Source organism: Gobio gobio, assembly GCF_949357685.1.
Source record: "Gobio gobio genome assembly, chromosome: 10".
NCBI classification, from domain to species: domain Eukaryota; kingdom Metazoa; phylum Chordata; class Actinopteri; order Cypriniformes; family Gobionidae; genus Gobio; species Gobio gobio.
The window spans coordinates 10006346-10027814 of record NC_137116.1 but is presented as its reverse complement, the minus strand read 5'-3'; the positions used below and the strand labels follow the sequence as shown (position 1 = coordinate 10027814).

The 21469-nt window shown below is 39.8% G+C and overlaps 2 protein-coding genes across 3 annotated transcripts in view; both read left to right on the top strand.

Annotated features, from left to right (window-relative positions):
* Nucleotides 1-21469, top strand: part of rab35b (RAB35, member RAS oncogene family b) — a 761740-nt gene that overhangs the window by 484035 nt on the left and 256236 nt on the right. The window lies entirely within an intron of this gene.
* Nucleotides 18224-21469, top strand: part of ift122 (intraflagellar transport 122 homolog (Chlamydomonas)) — a 48657-nt gene continuing 45411 nt past the window's right edge. The window contains exons 1-2 of one of the 2 annotated variants that reach the window (XM_079827828.1): nt 18224-18366; nt 18658-18724. In XM_079827828.1, coding sequence (XP_079683954.1) covers nt 18308-18366; nt 18658-18724 — 126 coding nt within the window. In that variant the 5' untranslated portion in view covers nt 18224-18307. The remainder of the gene's footprint in view (nt 18367-18657; nt 18725-21469) is intronic. The other variant, XM_079827829.1, reaches the window with a different exon arrangement.

Here is a 21469-nt window from a genome sequence, read left to right as displayed (position 1 = left end):
TGGCATTTTTCTATTATTTTATAATGTTTCCTGAGGTGTACTTATATTGTTAGTATGACTTTTACATCATAAAATGTCATAATTTAGAAATAAAAGGCATTTTTCTATACTGCTGTTTGCCCTGTGGCTGAATGCCCTGCTTCAAGAGGCGTGTCTGCTGTGAGACTTCAGTAAAAACGCCCACTGTTGTGATTGGCTGACATCTTTGCATTTTAAATGAGCGGAGGGGGCGTGGTTTAACGAGGTCTACGAGGCAGGACCAGGCACGAGCTGCTGCCAGAGAGATGGATGGACCGGAGTTCACTTCACATCGGTTCTGTCAGTCTCAGTTCAGTGAACTGTTTTAGTTACAGCATATACTTCAGGTTATTAGTCTATTTCTAGTCGGAGGGGCTGTCACTCATGTCAGAAACACATGCAAAGTACCATTACAGCTGTCGAGATGAACGAGTTAAAAGTAAGTGTTGATAATAGCATTATTTTTAAAATAAAATAAAAGCGTCAGTGACGCGCGTTGAGTACACAGCCCAAACAAAGACACAACAGCAGTAATCGAATGTAATCCAGTTTATTGTGGGGCTAGGCTGGCTAGCCCGGATATGCTCACGCTTACCCCCCTTCTGCTTAATCTCACGCCGCGTTTGGTGCCTCTGCTGTGGGCCAGATGCAGTACTGGGGGTCGGGGATGTTGAAGGCCACCGGCCAGTGCAGCCCGAGCTTCGGCGTGTGTGAAGTTTATCTCTAAAGATCTGACTCTGCCGATGTTGAGCAGAAACTCATGACTGTATGCACATTTTAGAACCGATAGACGCGACGAGGACATACAAAAACACTGACTCACAAGATAGAAAACACCGTTCTGTCTGGAGAGAGAGAGCTGCGTGTGCACGAATAATAAATAATTAGCTACACATCAGAAATCACTGATCACAGATCAGAAGGAACTGAAAAAAGACTTCTGTTTTCATTTGTACATCCAAACACTGAGAAACTGCCAGCGTTCACTCGTTCACAAGCAATGATCTCTCGAGCGTTTGCATGGGCGTGCCAGATGCTCTGGGTGGAGGAAAGGGAGGGAACCGTTCCTGCTTGGACGTCAAACCAGGAGACTTCAGGATTGGCTCGTCTGGGCTGTCATTTTCTCAAAGGCAGAGAAAGACAGCCAGAACTCGGTTTTACACCGATCAACATTTCTATCCACTTGGGGACAGTATTCAGGCTAGGGGAACTCATATTAATGTTGAAAAACCTCATAAAATGAAAATTTAATGCCATGAGCCCTTTAAGTTGACTTTAAAGGGTTAGTTCACCCAAAAATGAAAATAATGTAATTTATTACTCACCCTCATGCCGTTCCAGTAAGACCTCCGTTCATCTTCGGAACACAAATGAAGATATTTTGGTTGAAATCCGAAGGCTCAGTGAGGCCTCCATAGGGAGCAAAGCAATTTACACTCTCAAGATCCATTAATGTACTAAACACATATTTAAATCAGTCCATGTAAGTACAGTGGTTCAATATTAATATTATAAAGCGACAAGAATATTTTTTGTGTGCCCAAAAAAAAGAAATAACGACTTATATAGTGATTATCGGTTTCAAAACACTGCTGCATGAAGCTTCGGAGCGTATCGGATCAGTGAGTCGATTCAGTGGCTCGGAGCGCCAAAGTCAAGTGATTTCAGCAGTTTGGCGGTTTGACACACGATCCGAACTACTGAATCAACTCACTGATTCGATCCATTCCGAAGCTTCATGAAGCAGTGTTTTGAAATCGGTTATCATTATATAAGTCGTTATTTCGTTTTTTTGGCGCACAAAAAATATTGTCATCGTTTATAATATTAATATTATACCACTGTACTCACATGGACTGATTTAAATATGTTTTTAGTACATTAATGGATCTTGAGAGTGTAAATTACATTGATGCATATGCAGGCCTCACTGAGCCTTCGGCTTTCAACAAAAAAATCTTCATTTGTGTTCCAAAGATGAACGGAGGTCTTACGGGTGTGAAACGGCATGAGGGTGAGGAATAAATGACATTATTTTCATTTTTGGGTGAACTAACCCTTTAATTTGGAGTGAATTAGTTGAGCTAACTTAAAAAGTTGAGTGTGATAGGTTGCCATATTTTTTAAGTAAGTTCAACTTTATTTATTTATTTACAGTGCATTAGTAGTGAAACAAGTAAATGACCATAACTATCATATCTAGGCACGGGCACAAGCACTACTTTTAAGCACAAACTAAACAACATCACATTAACTTGTCTAAATGTCAATCCCTTTAAAACTCATAAATAACACTTAATCTCTAACTTTACTCTCCTAATGCAAAGCATGCTGGGAACTCCAGCTCCACAAACATGATTCGTGTCGAGCTGTGTGTGTGCGGGTGAGACTCACAGGGTCAGTGTGTGTGTGCGGTGTGAGACTCACAGGGTCAGTGTGTGGGTTTGTGCGGGGTGAGACTCACAGGGTCAGTGTGTGTGTGTGTGTGTGTGTGTGTGTGGGCATGTTTTTGTGAAATATCAGGACACAAATGTGTATAATGACATGGGTATGACACAGGTATTACAAAAAGAGGGTGAAATATGAGGACGTTCCCCATGTCCTCACTTTTCAAAATGCTTATAAATCAAACAGAACAAGTTTTTTTTCACAGAAAGTAAACTGCACAGTCTCCTGTGAGGGTTAGGTTTAGGGGCAGGGGCAGTGTAAGGGGATAGAAAATACGGTTTGTACGGTATAAAAACCATTACGCCTATGGAATGTCCTCACATTTCACAAAAACAAACGTGTGTGTGTGTGTGTGTGTGTGTGTGTGTGTGTGCGGTGTGAGGGTCAGTGTGTGTGTGTGTGTGTGTGGGGTGAGACTCACAGGGCGCGGTGCGGCGGTGCAGGTTCTTCCTGACGCTCTCCTGCAGCTGCTGATCCGCTGAGAGCTTCTGAAAGCGCTGACTCAAGAAGTAACTCAAGTCTCTCTTCAACGTGCCTCCTAAACACACACACACACACAGATCAATGCTCAGATGATTTTAGATGACAGCAACTTTAGATCGACATGCACAACTTTCAAACAGTATCCTTATATTGTAATATTATATTCAGGTGTAATTGCTACCTCCTGAACACCTGAGTTAACTAACCATGACCTGTTCTATATGATATTTGTATATCACTGGCGTATGGATGTTACTTTGATTGTTAGGTTGTTGTTTGGTTGTTGTTTCCAGACGTTCCATTTTCAGTGTTGCACAGCAGTTTCCTGTCTGCCAGTTGATTGTTTTTTGCTCCGTATAAGCCCTGTTTTAATCTCAACAGTAACTAAGTACATTTTCTTGAGTACTGTACTTAAGTACACTTTACTTGTATCTGTACTTTACTTGAGTAATATTGTTTGGGGAAAATTTGACTTTAACTTCACTACATTTGAAAGACAAATATCGTACTTTTTACTCCACTACATTTCTATCAAGGTCCCCAAAGTAGAAAGTTGTTTCTTTAGCAGCTTTGAAAGTCAGTGGAGGATTTTTTTCTTCTTTTAAAGGTTTTTTTTTTTTTTTTGCAGACAGCCTGTCAGTAGTCACTCTTGTAGGGTCATGTGAAGTTTCATAAAAAATTTTGGACACTGATCAGTTTATAGCAAAATGGAAGAAGGCGTTTCTCTTGCGCAGTGTGTGCATCCATGGCCATACTTAGAAAGTGTGTTTCAGTTTTCTGAAAAGATTAAAGATTCGTTTAGTTGGCATACACTTGATGCATGTCCCATAAAATGTTCAAAAATGTAAACATCTGGGAGAAAGAGAAGAGTAAACAGTTGGGAGAACATCAGATGTGTATCAGTGTATTGGATCTGTGCATTCAGCCTTAAAGGTTTGGTACACACAAAAATGAAAATTATGTAATTAATGACTCACCCTCATGTCGTTCCACACCCGTAAGATATCCGTTCATCTTCGGAACACAGTTTAAGATATTTTAGATTTAGTCCGAGAGCTTTCTGTCCCTCCATTGAAAATGTATGTACGGTATACTGTCCATGTCCAGAAAGGTGATAAAAACATCATCAAAGTAGTCCATGTGACATCAGTGGGTTAGTTAGAATTTTTTGAAGCATCGAAAAAACATTTTGGTCCAAAAATAACAAAAACTAAGACTTTATTCAGCATTGTCTTCTCTTGTCAATCCGCGTTTCCAACTCCGCAGTGACGCTGCTGACGTGTTATCTGGTGCGCCCAAATTTATATTATATTTATATTTTAAATCTAAAATATATTAAACTGTGTTCCGAAGATGAACAGAGATCTTACGGGTGTGGAAAGACATGAGGGTGAGTCATTAATGACATAATTTTCATTTTTGGGTGAACTAATGCTTTAAAATGACAGCAGCTTTGTAAAGAGCTTTGAAACTTTTATACATGTATTTAAATTAGTTTAAGGTAGTCGTATGCTAGCACGTCGGATGGAGCATCACTGACTGGCTTAAACCACCATGGTGGAATAATGTGAATTTATACAACAATAATAAAATAATGCATGACACAAACATTTTTATTTACTTTTGATACTTAAGTACTTTTAAAAACAAATACTTCTGTACTTTTACTTAAGTATATAAATCTGTTTTTAGAACTTTCACTAGTAACGGAGTAATATTTGACTAGTAGTACTTTTACTTTTACTCAAGTAATAGAGTTGTGTACTTTGTCCACCTCTGTTCTCTATCATTCCTTGCTGTTTATATTGCTCAATATAATGTAAGCATCACAATAAATCTGATATTATCTGTCACATTAATCTGACATCGCTAGCTTTAATCTAAACCGTTATCGCTAGCACAATGCGCTAGCATTTCGCTAGCCTGTCAACCTGCCATCAGTGCTTGCCGTTTTTTTCTCGTGCACACTCGCGCCTTTACAAGTCCATCAAACAACTGTGGTAAGTTAGATCGGTCAACAAACCGATTTAAGTTATGTCATCTTCTGTTATTTCACTGCCTGTCACATGTTTAGTATAACCTTCTCTGTCAGCGGTGAGCACTACACATGTGATAAATGCAGGGATGTAGTCAGGCTGATGGAGAAAATTTCTGAATTAGAGACACGCATCCAGACTTTAATTGAGGATAGTAAGAATGCTTTAGGCACTGCTTTGGGTGCGACTAGCTTAGTGAACTCTGTACATTGTTCGGTTCCGGCGGTAGAGCTCATGCAGCCGGGCAACTGGGTGACTGTGAGACGGCATAGTCGTGGATCAAAACACAGCTCTTCCGTTCCGATTAGAACATCAAACGGGTTCTCCCCACTCAGTGACGCACCCACTGAGAATCCTGTTGAAAGTGCCCTAGTTATTGCCGATTCTATTACAGGGAACCTGAAAATAGAGACACCAGCAACCATAGTCACAGGAGCCATAGCGCCTGACATCAAAGCAAATTTAAACGTGTTGGCTAATGCTCATCGTGAATTCTCAAAGATTATTATTCACGTTGACACTAATGATGTTCGACTTCACCAGTCGGAGATCACCAACATTAACATTAAAGAGGTGTGTGAACACGCAGGTATGATGCCAGCTGCTGTAATTTGCTCTGGCCCCCTTCTTGTGATGAGTGAGGAGATACTTAGCAGACTATCATCACTCAATGGCTGGCTGTCTAAGTGGTGTTTGCAGAATAATATAGGGTTCATAGACAATTGGAAAAGCTTTTGGGGCAGACCTGACCTGTTAAAAAGAGATGGTATTCATCCCTCCTGCTGGAAGAATTGTCTAAACTCGTTAAATCATCTAAATCAACAACATGTATGCTCAACCCTATACCGAGTAAGCTACTGAAAGAGATCCTCCTTCCAGAGGTCATAGATCCACTTCTTAATATCATTAATTCATCTTTGTCATTAGGATACGTACCGAAAACCTTTAAGCTGGCTATTATTAAACCACTTATTAAACAACACAACAGAATAAGTCAGTTACAGGCCAATCTCAAATCTACCCTTTCTAGCAAAAATACTAGAAAAGGCAGTGTCCTCACAACTATGCTCCTTTTTTAGAAAGAAATTGTATCTTTGAGGATTTCCAGTCAGGATTTAGACCGTATCATAGTACTAAGACTGCTCTCATTAGAGTTACAAATGATTTGCTCTTCTTATCATCCGATCGTGGTTGTATCTCTCTATTAGTGTTACTCGATCTTAGCGCTGCATTTGATACTATCGATCACAACATTCTTTTGAATAGACTTGAAAATTATGTTGGCATTAGTGGAATTGCATTGGCATGGTTTAAATCATACCTATGTGACCGTTATCAGTTTGTAGAAGTAAATGAAGAGATATCATATCGATCACAAGTTCAGCATGGAGTACCGCAAGGCTCAGTGCTAGGACCGTTGCTTTTCACCCTGTACATGCCACCATTGGGAGATATTATTTGGAAGCATGGTGTTAGTTTTCACTGCTATGTTGATGAAACTCAGCTCTATATTTCTTCGCACCCTGACAAAACTTACCAATTCAGAAAATTAACGGAATGCATAGCTGATATAAAAAATGGGATGACTAGTAATTTTCTACAACTTAATTCTGAAAAAACCGAGATTCTAATTATTGGACCAAAAACCTCTGCACGTAGTAACCTAGAACGTAGTAACCTAGAACACTGTCTAACACTTGATGGCTGCTCTGTCAAGTCCTCGTCGTCACTTATGAACCTGGGTGTGTTCTTTGATACCAATCTTTTATTTGAAAGCCACGTCTCTAGCATCCGTAAAACCGCACTCTTCCATCTTAAAAATATATCTAAATTACAACATATGCTCTCACTGCAAAATGCAAAACAGTTAGTTCACGCGTTCATGACCTCAAGGAAAGATCATTGTAATGCTCTACTGGCTGGTTGCCCTGCTTTCTTAATAAATAAACGCCAGCTGGTCCAAAACGCAGCAGCTCAAGTTCTTACTAGAACCAGGAAGTATGACCAAATTAGCCTGGTTCTGTCAACACTGCATTGGCTCCCTATAAAACATTGCATACATTTAAGAATCTTGCTAATTACTTACAAAGCACTAAATGGTTTAGCTCCCCAGTACTTGAATGAACTCTTAAAGTCCTCATGAAATCAAAATCGATCTTATTTACTTTGTTAGCCCACATTACAGGTCTTAGGGTGAACAACTAATCCGTGCAAGTTAATACACATAACAATTTGTTTGCCGTGGTAATCTTTAATCAAAATCTGAGAAGTAACTTCTGGTCTTGAATGGCATTCCCTTTCCGATGACGGCTTGGGTTTGAATATCCTTAACGACTCCCCTCCAACCGTTAGTCTGCTATGAGCGTGAGATGGAGAGGAGGAGCGCTGAAGTAAAACCCTGCCCTCTATTCAATATTCTGTTTCGCTTGGAAATACGTCACAGCACTGAAATAAAATCAGTTGCAGCTTCCGGTTCACTGGGACTTTAAAGCATTATAGGCCTTTCACGTCTATTGCGATCTCAAAACTCGGGCCAGTTGATAATACCTAGAATATCAAAATCAACTGCAGGTGGTCGATCCTTTTCCCATTTAGCCCCTAAAATCTGGAACAGTCTTCCAAGCATTGTTCAGGAAGCAGACACACACACTGTCAGTTTAAATCAAGACTAAAAACACATCTCTTTAACCTGGCATACACATAGAACAATATAAATTTGTTGATAGTTAGGCTGCATTAACTAGGTCAGCCGGAACCAAGAACACTTCCCATAACACCTGATATACTCGTCACATCATAAGAAGAATGGCATCTACGCTAATGTTAGTCTCTCTGTTTATCCTGAGGTTTACTGTAGTCAGCCGGATCCAGGCCGAATCCAGATCAGATATTGGACCTGCGCCTAGACACGACGAACGCAACTCTGAAGTGTCAGCAGAGTCCGGGTCAACTAGACTCTCGCCTGTGAAGGCCTCCTTCGCACACAGTGAGGAAAATAAGTATTTGAACACCCTGCTATTTTGCAAGTTCTCCCACTTAGAAATCATGGAGGGTTCTGAAATTGTCATCGTAGGAGCATGTCCACTGTGAGAGACATAATTTAAAAACAAATCCAGAAATCACAATGTATGATTTTTTTACTATTTATTTGTATGATACAGCTGCAAATAAGTATTTAAACACCTGTCTATCAGCTAGAATTCTGACCCTCAAAGACCTGTTAGTCTGCCTTTAAAATGTCCACCTCCACTCCATTTATTATCCTAAATTAGATGCACCTGTTTGAGGTCGTTAGCTGCATAAAGACACCTGTCCACCCTATACAATCAGTAAGAATCCAACTACTAACATGGCCAAGACCAAAGAGCTGTCCAAAGACACTAGAGACAAAATTGTACACCTCCACAAGGCTGGAAAGGGCTACGGGGACAATTTCAGACCCCTCCATGATTTCTAAGTGGGAGAACTTGCAAAATAGCAGGGTGTTCAAATACTTATTTTCCTCACTGTATGTATTCAAACGCGCTTGCCTATAGACTAAACTATTCCATTCATTTCCTATTGTCACTGTAAAGCTGCTTTGAAACAATCTATATTGAAAAACGCGCTATATAAATGAAGTTGACTTGATTTGACTAGCTGATAACAGAATGCTTCCTGAACCCGTAACACTGAAACACATTTTCTGTCTAGTCAACTCATCTTTATTTCTGTTTCACATCAGCTTCACAATAGTAACACATTCAGAATCTGCTGTAAAGCAGCTCTAACAGACAATAGTGTCATTATTCAGATTAAGTCAGTTCATTGTGGATCCAGCTCAGTTCAATCACTGTACAGTCCATCAGTTGTGCAGTCATACTGTATATACAGTGAATCTGTGCACACAAGAGAGCTGCTGCATCTAGATCCTGACAACCTTCCTTTGTGCTGTGACCAGCAACTGCGACAATAGCAGTGTTTTACATCTGTCACATCTGTGTGTGTGTGGCTAATCATTTTATGTTTATGTGTAGAGTTACTATGCAATAACCAATATTAGAAAATTTAAAATAGTTTTGCATGAAGTGTTTGCTTTTGCAAGAGATGTGTGACGTTTTGCATCTTGTGTGTGTGTGTGTTTGTGTGTAGAGTTTTGAGAAATGGAGATATAGTTTCTGTGATTGTCTGTAAGCAAACGGTAAACAACAGAAGAGGAAAACAGAAGTGTGGAAAATAAGGCTGCTCTTGATTGTGTGTGTTTGCTGATTAACGGCAGTCAGGTAACCGGTACCTGGATACCAGCGGCTGAAACACACATCACAGTCCCTGCGGCTCACAAGAGCCTCGAGAGAACCAGAGTCAGCCAAGGACAGGACTGTGTGTGTGTGTGTGTGTGTGTGTGTGTGTGTGTGTGTGTGTGTGTGTGTGTGTGTGTGTGTGTGTGTGTGTGTGTGTGTGTGTGTGTGTGTGTGTGTGTGTGTGTGTGTGTGTGTGTGTGTGTGTGTGTGTGTGTGTGTGTGTGTGTGCATGTGAGTGTGTGTGAGTGACTGTGAGGGAGAGAGTCAGCCGAGGACAGGAGAACCTGTGCTACAAACGTGTGTGGCAAAGACTGCAATATCCAAAATCCTTGACCTTGTGGGGACATTTTTTGGTCCCCATGAGGAAAACAGCGTATAAATCAGATTAAGTGATGTTTTTTGAAAATGTAAAAATGCAGAATGTTAGTTGTGTTTAGTTGTGTGTGGTTGGTTTGGGGTGTGGATTAGGGTTAAGTGTGTGTGTGTGTGTGTGTGTGTGTGTGTGTGTGTGTGTGTGTGTGTGTGTGTGTGTGTGTGTGTGTGGGCATGTTTTTGTGAAATATCAGGACACAAATGTGTATAATGACATGGGTATGACATAGGTATTACAAAAATAGGGTGAAATATGAGGACGTTCCCCATGTCCCTCACTTTCAAAATGCTTATAAATCATACGGAACAAGTTTTTTTTCACAGAAAGTGAACTGCACAGTCTCCTGTGATGGGTGACAATTTCAGACCCCTCCATGATTTCTAAGTGGGAGAACTTGCAAAATAGCAGGGTGTTCAAATATTTATTTTCCTCACTGTATGTATTCAAACGCGCTTGCCTATAGACTAAACTATTCCATTCATTTCCCATTGTCACTGTAAAGCTGCTTTGAAACAATCTATATTGAAAAACACGCTATATAAATGAAGTTGACTTGATTTGACTAGCTGATAACAGAATGCTTCCTGAACCCGTAACACTGAAACACATTTTCTGTCTAGTCAACTCATCTTTATTTCTGTTTCACATCAGCTAGATGTGTAGAGTTTTGAGAAATGGAGACATGGAGAAATGGAGAAATGGAGACGCGCAAATGGGTGACAGTCTCCAATTGTGCTAGGTTTAGGGGCAGGGGCAGTGTAAGGGGATAGAAAATACGGTTTGTACGGTATAAAAACCATTACGCCAATGGAATGTCCTCACATTTCACAAAAACAAACATTGTGTGTGTGTGTGTGTGTGTGTGTGTGTGTGTGTGTGAGTGTGTGTGCGGTGTGAGACTCACAGGCAGGGTCAGTGTGTGAGAGAGAAAGAGTGTGAGTGCACCTCCACACTGCCCTCTGGCTGTCACTGTTCGTCACTAACACTGCACGTGCATGTGATTGTTGCCATGGTAACGATCACAGGGCACGGATTGAGAGTGTCTGCTTCCATCTACTGGGCTACATTAGCATTACAAAAAGAAGCAGGAAACTTCTCTGTATTGGACAAGGATAATGCACCAAATTCTTTTTTCTAAATTTCTATTACAGAATAATACATCAATATAAAAAATAATTCAGGAAACCCAAAACCGAAAGACTTTTTTCCTATTTGCAGTTTTTCACAATTGATGAATAAATCATGCACTCTTTTTGCAAAACTCTAAACACATTCTCACTCACTTAAACATATCGCACTGTGATGCATTTGTGTTGCAAAATGCTTGAACAAGCGGGAAAAGTTAAACACAACTAAAACCGATTACACATGTTTACACACAACGACTCAAACATTTTCACTTTTATTTCTAATGATGTGATCAAACCAACTGTACAAAATAAGCCAGTTCAGACAGAGTGCACAGGTGACACAGGTGCACTGAATGATGATATGAAACAATCGCAGAGGGAGAGGAGGATGAGGAGCATGTGTTAGAGGAGGAAGGGCATGAATGGGCCTCTTGGATGCTGGCCTGAATAGAGAACGTAGTTCGACCTCCTCTCTTTTAGAGTCATCCTGTTGAGGCCTCGGTTCTTGAGAAGTTCTGGTCTATGATGATATTCCTCAAAGGTGTTCTTAGGAATACCAAGCTCTTGAGCTTGCCTGTAGGGGTCTTATCTCTGGCCGCAGGGAATTGATCGCGATTCTGGTGTGCACCTTAGGAATGGGTACTCCTTTGAGTTTTTGACTTAATGTCAGCCATTAATAGGTATTTTGTTCCCCGTAGCGCCCTAGGTATAGCCTGACGTCGTCATCCTCAATTCTAGTCAGAATATGAGTCTGATACTGCTCCGTTGGACTGTGATTATGTTGCGTGTTTCAACCGAAACAGGAAAGACCTCAATTGGATAGACCTACAACCAATCAGAGCAACGCAGCGACGCTTAACGTTAGTTGTCAAATGTCAACAGAACTCAACTGCACTGTGTTGCCAAGTCCGCGGGTTGAACCGACCCCAATTATGTGATATACAGACCCAGGAATGCGAATTTTAGCAGGCAGCCCTGCCAAAATAACACATATTTTGGCACATATCCCCCCCCCCGGAAAGCTATTGGGCTTGTTTTTGTCTAGTTTTGAGTAACGTTAGCAAACCTGTCTGCACGCACGCTGGAATAAGTAGCCTAACGTTAGAAGAAAAAGATGAGTGTAAACGATCTTTGCCGGTGTTGTAAAAAAAGAATTTAAGGATACACAGAGTACTTACCAACACGATCATCATTTCTGAGAGAAATAGTAAAGGGGAATGCATATACGAACAAGTTCTCCGTTTAGGATTAGAACAAATTCAACCCAAGCGCCTTTGATGACGTGGATGATTACGTTACTGTTTATCATCGGTCCATCATCGTCTAAAGCCCGCCCTGACAATTTCATTGGTCCGAATAGTTTCTGTTTGGGCATAATTACTGGATCAAGTCCAGACCGAACTGCCCGAGGTAAAATGTTGTGGGCAGAGCTAAGTTCGGCTGGCATCCAGGCTACCCTAGGTAGGCAGCACAAGATTCTATCGAAAGGGAATGTCTCAGGTTACACATGTAACCATGGTTCCCTTAGAAGGGGAATGAGACGCTGCGTCCCTTGTCCTTCAGACAAGTAAGAGGAGGATGCTGTCGCCTGCCAATGTCAAGTTCTTTGTCGTGTTTAGACCTTTTTACGGTCTATGGTTTAGACGTTTATATATGTATAGCAAGGTGAGATACGTTGCTTATAACTGTATTCAGTATATATTATCCACGCCTCACAACAGGGAAGAAATCCTGCTGATTCTAAAAAGATTCTGCATTTCCCTTTCTGCTGTAACTATGAAAATGACAACAGACTGATTTAATGAAATGGGGCTGTAGGAAAAAGGTTAATCCACATCTTTCCAACCAATGTTGCCTTGAAGTCATTGATGGTGGAATTTGGTGCCTAAACACTCCCTCGACAACATGAGAGCTGCACATCCTCGATGACATCAGTATACTGTAACATACGAGCCTATGACAGCTTCTGTCTCTGGAACACACTGGACACCTACAGTCCCTTAGAGACGCGTCCGTTCCCTCAGTGTAACGCGGATCCAATACAAGCACAGCTCTACATGAAAGATTGGCATCAGAATCCGATCAATAATTGTATGTGAAGAACTGTGACAGCATGAGCCCTGAATGACAGGATGGACTGAAAACTGAAAAGATTTATCCTTTTATATCTAAATACTTTGTCACTTCTCAGACTAGACCCAAACACAACATACACGATCCTCAACCTCTCAAAGAGCTGTATGTGTGTGTGTGTGTGTGTGTGTGTGTGTGTGTGTGTGTGTGTGTGTGTGTGTGTGTGTGCGTGTGTGTGTGTGTGTGTGTGTGTGTGAGAGAGAGAGAGAGAGAGAGAGAGAGAGAGAGAGAGAGAGAGAGAGAGAGAGAGAGAGAATACTACAGCAATATTCTCAGTTACATAACCGTGTCAATTATTTTCCAACAGATAAACACATTCTTGCTCAGTCGAGACTTAAGGTGCAGCTCATTGCGCGTGTGTGTGTGTGTGTGTGCACTTGTTTATATAATTTATATTTATGAGGACACACATTTTTATAATGACATGGGTATTACACTGGTTTATAGGGACATTTTCCTTGTAATTAAAATGGCTTAATAAACAAACTAAATTATGCTTATTTGAAAATGTAAATTATTATGTATATATATATACACATATGCATGTATAGGCTATATTTAAGAATTGTTTATAAAATATTTATATTTATATATATAATATAAATTATATAAATATATATACAGTATATGCATGCAAATATTTCTTAACTATATAGGCCTGAATGAGTGTGTATGTACGTATATACACACATAATAATTATACACAGTACACACACACACACACACACACACACACACATATATATATGTATGCCTAAACACAAATACTTTTATTTTGGATGCGATTCATCGCTATTAATCGATTTGACAGCACTACTATAATATAATATAATATAGCCTAATATAATATAATATAATATAATATAATATAATATAATATAATATAATATAATTAATATAATATAATATAATATAATATAATATAATATAATATAATATAATATAATATAATATAATATAATAATATAAAATAATATAATTCATATAATATAATATAATTAATATAATATAGCATAATATAATATAATATAATATAATATAATATAATATAATATAATATAATATAATATAATATAATATAATATAATATAATATAATATAATATAATATAATATAATATAATTAATATAATAGGCTATAATAATGTTCTGGACACTGAAGAAGTCACCTGCTTTGACAGTTCTGATTCTGATGGGATCCTCACAGTTCTGTAGGACGTTCAGCACGTCATACAGGGGCAGTCCCGACACCGGTAGACCCTCCACCTCCAGCAGAATGTCCCTGTGAGCGGATGAGCTCCGCGGGTGGATCCACACGAAGTGCCCGGTCTCCGCTCCGCCGCTCAGCTCCAGCGGCAGCCGCCCCCCAGCGTCCCTCCACAGCGCCAGCTCCCGCACACACGCGCTCCAGTGCGACCGGTTCGTCTCCATCAGACCCACAGACCACACAGATACGGCCTTATTCCTGTCAGGTGTTGGGAGAACTGTGTGTGATTGTTCTGGACGGTCATAAAGTTATTATGAGTCATAAGGTCATGAGTTCAGTTTCATGTTGGCACGCCTATCTCGGCTGTCGAAGATTCACATCAGACTCACTGACTGTTTACCTACAGGATCAGATGAATCAGAAAAGGGTTTTAAATGCTTTAAGATCATTTCTTGACAAGGTGTTATTCGATGCTTGCTGTCAGTCAGACGTGTGACTTATAAATGCTTTCTTATCTCTGACACATCCCTCCTGAAATCTGCTTTCATATTGTTCAGTGTGACCATCTCAGAATGTCTGGCTGCAGAAAGAAAGAGAGCATTTATAGTTTACTTTCTGTTTTCTCACACATTTCACTTCCATTGTTTACGACAAAGAAAAGTCTGAACTTTGAACTTGGCTGTAAAATGGCATCAATCTTTCTCTGCAGTGAACAATTTTATTATTATAGACATTATTGTGATAATGGATCTATAGTTTAGTTTTCAAAAGCACATGACATCTGAGAATGACGGATTCTTCTGTGGTCAGTGCTGTGCTTTAAGTTCAGTCTGTTTAAATGTGGCTTGTTATGGTTCCAGACTACACACACACACACACACATCTTGTGCTGTTTCAGTGTTTATGAATAACAGAAATAGGATCAGATGTGATGGACTGAGTCTCCAGAAGCAGCAGATGAATACAATAAGAATAATGAGCTCTAGAATGATTCACAGAATCACTGGACTTTCACCCTGATTACAGATGAACATGATTATCACTAACAATACAGCACTGGAGCCAATGACAACAATCTTAATGTAAGAGATGCAGGAAGAGCTGTGTGCCAGATAATGGATCTATTTTAGTTTTCAAAAACACTTGACAGCTGAGAATGATGGATTCTTCTGTGGTCAGAGCTTTAAGTTCAGTCTGTTTAAATGTGGCTTGTGGCACACACACACACACACACACACACACACACACACACACACACACACACACACACACACACACACACACACACACACACACACACACACACACACACACACACACACACACACACACACACGTTTGGTTTTCATCTTTTATGGGGACTTTCCATAGGCGTAATGGTTTTTATACCGTATATTCTATCCCCCTACACTGCCCCTGCCCCTAAACCTAACCCTCACAGGAGACATTCTGCAATTTTACATTTTCAAAAAACATCACTTAGTCTGATTTATAAGATGTTTTCCTCATGGGGACCTAAAAATGTCCCCACAAGGATGAGGATTTCGGATATTGCTATCTTTGTGGGGACATTTTGTCCCCATAACGTGATGATTACCAGTCCACGCACACACACACACACACACACACACACACACAAACACGCACACACACACACTTTTGTTTCTTGCCGAAACAATCAATGAAGAGATCTTATTCTTATCCCATAATGAAATACTCATTTGTGAAAAATCATTCAAAGTTCAAAAATCCTGATTTATGTAATACAACTGTTCTCTGTAAAAAATAAATCCGTAAAATAACAGAAAAGGTACTGGCGGCTCATTAACCGGACATCCAGTAATTTTACAGACATTTTTAGCCCTAAAACACAACGCAATTAAGTTTAAAATACAGGTAACACCTGTAAAAAAAAATAAAAAATACGGAAAATTCTGTCAAATTAAAAAATTTTCCGATTGTTGTCTCATACTCTCAGAACTCTACACACAAATCAAAAAACACACACGTGTTCCTTGTGAAAACAAGAGATTTTCTGCATGAAAATTGTGCCAAATGCAGAGAATTTGTTTGTAGTGTTTTCGAACAAAGTGTGTTTTAGAACTGCAATGTGAGTGTAAAGCAGGAATTGTGCTTGTAGTTTAATTGGTTCAGGGGTTTGGTGCATGAGTTACATGTTGTGGTCATTGTGTCTCAAGTACCAGTATTTGTGTGTAAACCATTGAGAAAAACTGTAGAACATTGTGCCCTATTATGGATTTTTGTTGTTGTTGTTGTTGATGAGTGTTTTTAGGTCAGTGTGTTATGAATGACATATGTGTTTTTAATGAGAATTGTTGCCAGTGTTTTGGTGGGACAAACTGATTTTGAGACGTGTATGAAGTGTTGTGTTGGAGGTGAGATGAACTGTTTGGCCCAGATTCATGTTGGTAATGCAGAGTTTTGAAAAAGTGGATTCAGTATTGCTTGTTAGCAATTTAAAAAAACTCTGTAATAAAAAATAAATAAAAAAAACACTATATACAGTTTTTTACAATCGCTATGACAATTTTTTCAATACTTTTAACACATTTTCTAAACTCTTAACGCACCAACACACCTACATCACGCAATTGCCAAAACGGTTCGTTTCATGCTCAAAATCACACGTTGTAAACTAAACTCCAAAACTAATTTTCAAAATACAATAATTCCCTAACACACTGTCTACCAAAACCCTAACACATGTTCTCTTCCAACAGGAACATTTAGTCATAGCACTGTCATAAAAACACTAACACTAGATGGAATTACAGAAACTGCATTATTTTTGTGTGTCAGGTCTGCCCTTATACAATAGACTGGATATTTTATTGATCATAGATTGTGTGTCTTTTGAAGACTCCACATTTTTGTTTTGTCTGGTTTATGCATGCATTTTGTTTTGTTTTTTTGCTGCAGAAATTCAATTCAAAAAATGAATGACCCATCTCAGAGTAGCCTTATAGAATGCCTGTTCTTCATTTAGGAACTTTCCTCTGCCCCCTGAGGGAGGACGTTGAATCCTTAGATAGACAAAATACAGTTAGGGACCAGAGGCATACAGCACAGGCACTGTTAAACATGGTAAAATTATTTACACTTTGCAGTAGGAGAAGCCCTAATACAATGTCCTACCTGTTGGTGGAGTTTTGGCTGTACTTGTTCACCAGCCTCTCTGTATGATAGCCTGTGGTTTATGATGGTCTATGATGGTAGCTCTTATTTCATCAGTTACCCTAATTCTACCTTGCCCTTGTCCAGGCATTCCTCTCCCTTGCCCTTGTCCCACTCCTCTCCCTCATGCAGGCCTTTTTATGACTTTCTTTGTGTTGCTCTATATTGTTCCTTTTTCACACAAGAGCAGCCCAAATAGGCCCTCTTTTACTGTATACCATATGGTCATGTGATTGAAAGAACAACAGCTGAACAATTCCTAGATGGGAATCAGCTGGGATTTATATATTTGCACAAATTCAATCAGCTGTTTATCAGTACCAATGGAATAAAATACAGGGGATAAATTTGTGTTTAAATTCTCAATATAAACAGCTGTTTACCTTGACTTTAGCCTATAAGGCTAGGGTTTAGAACAAGGTGTTATCTGTTCTGACATACAGTGTTAAAGCATTGGTAAATTTGGTAGTAAAAATTTATTGTTTTGGTCTTGGTTGTGCTTGTGCGTAAAAGAAGTTCAAGCATTTTAAATTTATGTTAACTATATGCATTTTGTGAAAAAGCAACAATAAATGTGTTAATTGTATAGCATACACAGACAGATGCTGTGCTTACTGTGTTAAGAGTTTAGGAAATTTGTTAAAAGTATTGAAAAAATTGTCATAGCGATTGTAAAAAACTGTAATGTATTTAGTAATGTGTTCTGCTTGTTCATGAAAAACCTGCTGCTAGGCTAGTGGGGTTGTGAGAGCGGAGTTGTAAAGGGGTTCTAATTGTTGTTTAGCATGTTGCTATGATGTTGCTAGGGTACTGTTATTTGCTAATTGACACACACACACATGAACAGAAAGACACTCAAACGCTCAACTGTATCTCTTTATCAGAGCAGGACTTTTATTGTGAAACCCAGCTCTGTCCTCCATGTTGTTGTTTTCAGCTTCTCAGCATCTCAGCGCTGATGATCTGACCTGTTGAATACGCGCTAAAGACTAGCACTTTCCCGAGATGAGAGCTGTTCCCACATGGATAGATAAAGTACACGACCGGGATAAGGTTGAGCAATGGTGAGCGCTTCACTGTTTTCCTACACATCAATTACAGTGCAGTATGGATGTGGCTGGCAACCGTTGCTATGTAAACAATATAAGCATCGATGGCCCAATTTGAGCGTTACATGTGATTTCTGCCTGTTTTTTTGCATTTATTTTCCATAAAAGGGCATTTTCACTCATACGTCATGTGGAGCATTATTATATTGATTTAATCTTCAATGGGAATCGGAGCTCTTCACATTCACTGTGCTTTCATTCTGATATAAACTTCGTCTCATGATCGTGTTGCTGTCTGTCTTTCAGTATCTATGATCTCGCCTTCAGACCAGATGGATCTCAGCTCATAGTAGCGGCGGGGAATCGAGTTCTGGTAACGAATCTATGCAAACCAAACACACACATTTCAAAGGCTGTGACTGCAGAATCTGCGCATGCGCACGAGAGAGCTCGAGATATTTAAATTAAAGACCTGCTACCTGGAAAAAACAGGCCTTAAATAAGCGCACCCTGTTTTTAGTGGTGGAATTTTGCTCCAGTTTTCTTTTATGTTCTGACAAAAATACTGGTCACTTTTATTCTGGGAACCGTTTCTATTCCCTCTCAGGTCTGCCTCATGGTTACACACACACACACACACACACACACACACACACACACACACACACACACACACACACACACACACACACACACACACACACACACACACACACACACACACACACACACACACACACACACACACACACACACACACACACATACACATAGGCGTAATGGTTTTTATACCGTACAGACCGTATTTTCTATCCCCCTACTTTAGCTGCCCCTAAACCTTCCCATCACAGAAGACATTCTGCATTTTTACATTTTCAAAAAACATCACGTAGTCTGATTTATAAGATGTTTTCCTCATGGGACCAGCAAATGTCCCCACAAGGACGAGGATTTCGGATATTGCCATCTCTGTGGGGACATTTTGTCCCCATAACATAGGGATTACCTGTCCACACACCAGTCCAGTCCAGTCCACACACACACACACACACACACACACACACACACACACACACACACACACACACACACACACACACACACACACACACACACACACACACACACACACACATGTTTGGTTTTCATGTTTTATGGGGACTTTCCATAGGCGTAATGGTTTTTATACCGTACATACCGTATATTCTATCCCCCTACACTGCCCCTGCCCCTAAACCTAACCCTCACAGGAGACATTCTGCAATTTTACATTTTCAAAAAACATCACTTAGTCTGATTTATAAGATGTTTTCCTCATGGGGACCTAAAAATGTCCCCACAAGGATGAGGATTTCGGATATTGCTATCTTTGTGGGGACATTTTGTCCCCATAACGTAAGGATTACCAGTCCACACACACACACACACACACACACACACACACACACACACACACACACACACACACACACACACACATTTACATACATATAACAAACAAACAAATGTTTGTAACTGTGGTACAGTACCATTCAAAAGTTTGGGGTCAGGAAATAAATTAATAAGTACAAATAAATTAAATTAATAAATTACTGCTTTTATTTATTTATGATAAAATGACTGATAAAAAATGATAAAAAGTGGAGGAGTGTAAGTGTAAGAGTGTAACAGTGTAAGAGTGTAAGAGTGTAACAGTGGGGGATGTAGGAGTGTAACATTGGATGAGTGTAACAGTGGAGGAGTGTAAGAGTGTAACAGTGGAGGAGTGTAAGGGTGTAACAGTGGAGGAGTGTAAGAGTGTAACAGTGGAGGAGTGTAACAGTGTAAGAGTGTAACAGTGTAAGAGTGTAGCCGTGTAAGAGTTTAACCATGCAAGAGTGTAACAGTGTAAGAGTGTAACAGTGGATCAGTGGAGGAGTGTAACAGTGTAAGAGTGTAACCATGCAAGAGTGTAACAGTGTAAGAGTGTAACAGTGTATCAGTGGAGGAGTGTAACAGTGTAAGAGTGTAACAGTGTAAGAGTGTAAGTGTAACAGTGGAGGAGTGTAACAGTGGAGGAGTGTAACAGTGGATGAGTGTAACAGTGTAAGAGTGTAACAGTGGAGGAGTGTAACCGTGTAAGAGTGTAACAGTGTAACAGTGTAAGTGTAACAGTGGAGGAGTGTAACAGTGTAAGAGTGTAACCGTGTAAGAGTGTAACAGTCGAGGAGTGTAACAGTGTAAGAGTGTAAGTGTAACAGTGGAGGAGTGTAACAGTGTAAGAGTGTAACCGTGTAAGAGTGTAACAGTGTAACAGTGTAAGAGTGTAACAGTGTAACAGTGAAGGAGTGTAACAGTGTAAGCGTGTAACCGTGTAAGAGTGTAAGTGTAACAGTGGAGGAGTGTAACCGTGTAAGCGTGTAAGAGTGTAACAGTGTAACAGTGGAGGAGTGTAACAGTGTAAGAGTGTAAGAGTGTAACAGTGGAGGAGTGTAACAGTGTAAGAGTGTAAGTGTAACAGTGGAGGAGTGTAAGAGTGTAACAGTGGAGGAGTGTAACATTGTAAGAGTGTAACAGTGTAAGAGTGTAACAGTGGAGGAGTGTAACAGTGTAAGCGTGTAACCGTGTAAGAGTGTAACAGTGTAAGAGTGTAAGTGTAACAGTGGAGGAGTGTAACAGTGTAAGAGTGTAACCGTGTAACAGTGGAGGAGTGTAACTGTGTAAGAGTGTAACAGTGTAAGTGTAACAATGGAGGAGTGTAACAGTGTAAGAGTGTAAGTGTAACAGTGGAGGAGTGTAAGAGTGTAACAGTGTAAGAGTGTAACAGTGGAGGAGTGTAACAGTGTAAGAGTATAAGTGTAACAGTGGAGGAGTGTAAGAGTGTAACAGTGTAAGAGTGTAACAGTGGAGGAGTGTAACAGTGTAAGAGTGTAAGTGTAACAGTGGAGGAGTGTAACAGTGTAAGAGTGTAACAGTGGAGGAGTGTAACAGTGTAAGAGTGTAAGTGTAACAGTGGAGGAGTGTAACAGTGTAAGAGTGTAAGAGTGGAGGAGTGTAACCGTGTAAGAGTGTAACAGTCGAGGAGTGTAACAGTGTAAGAGTGTAAGTGTAACAGTGGAGGAGTGTAACAGTGTAAGAG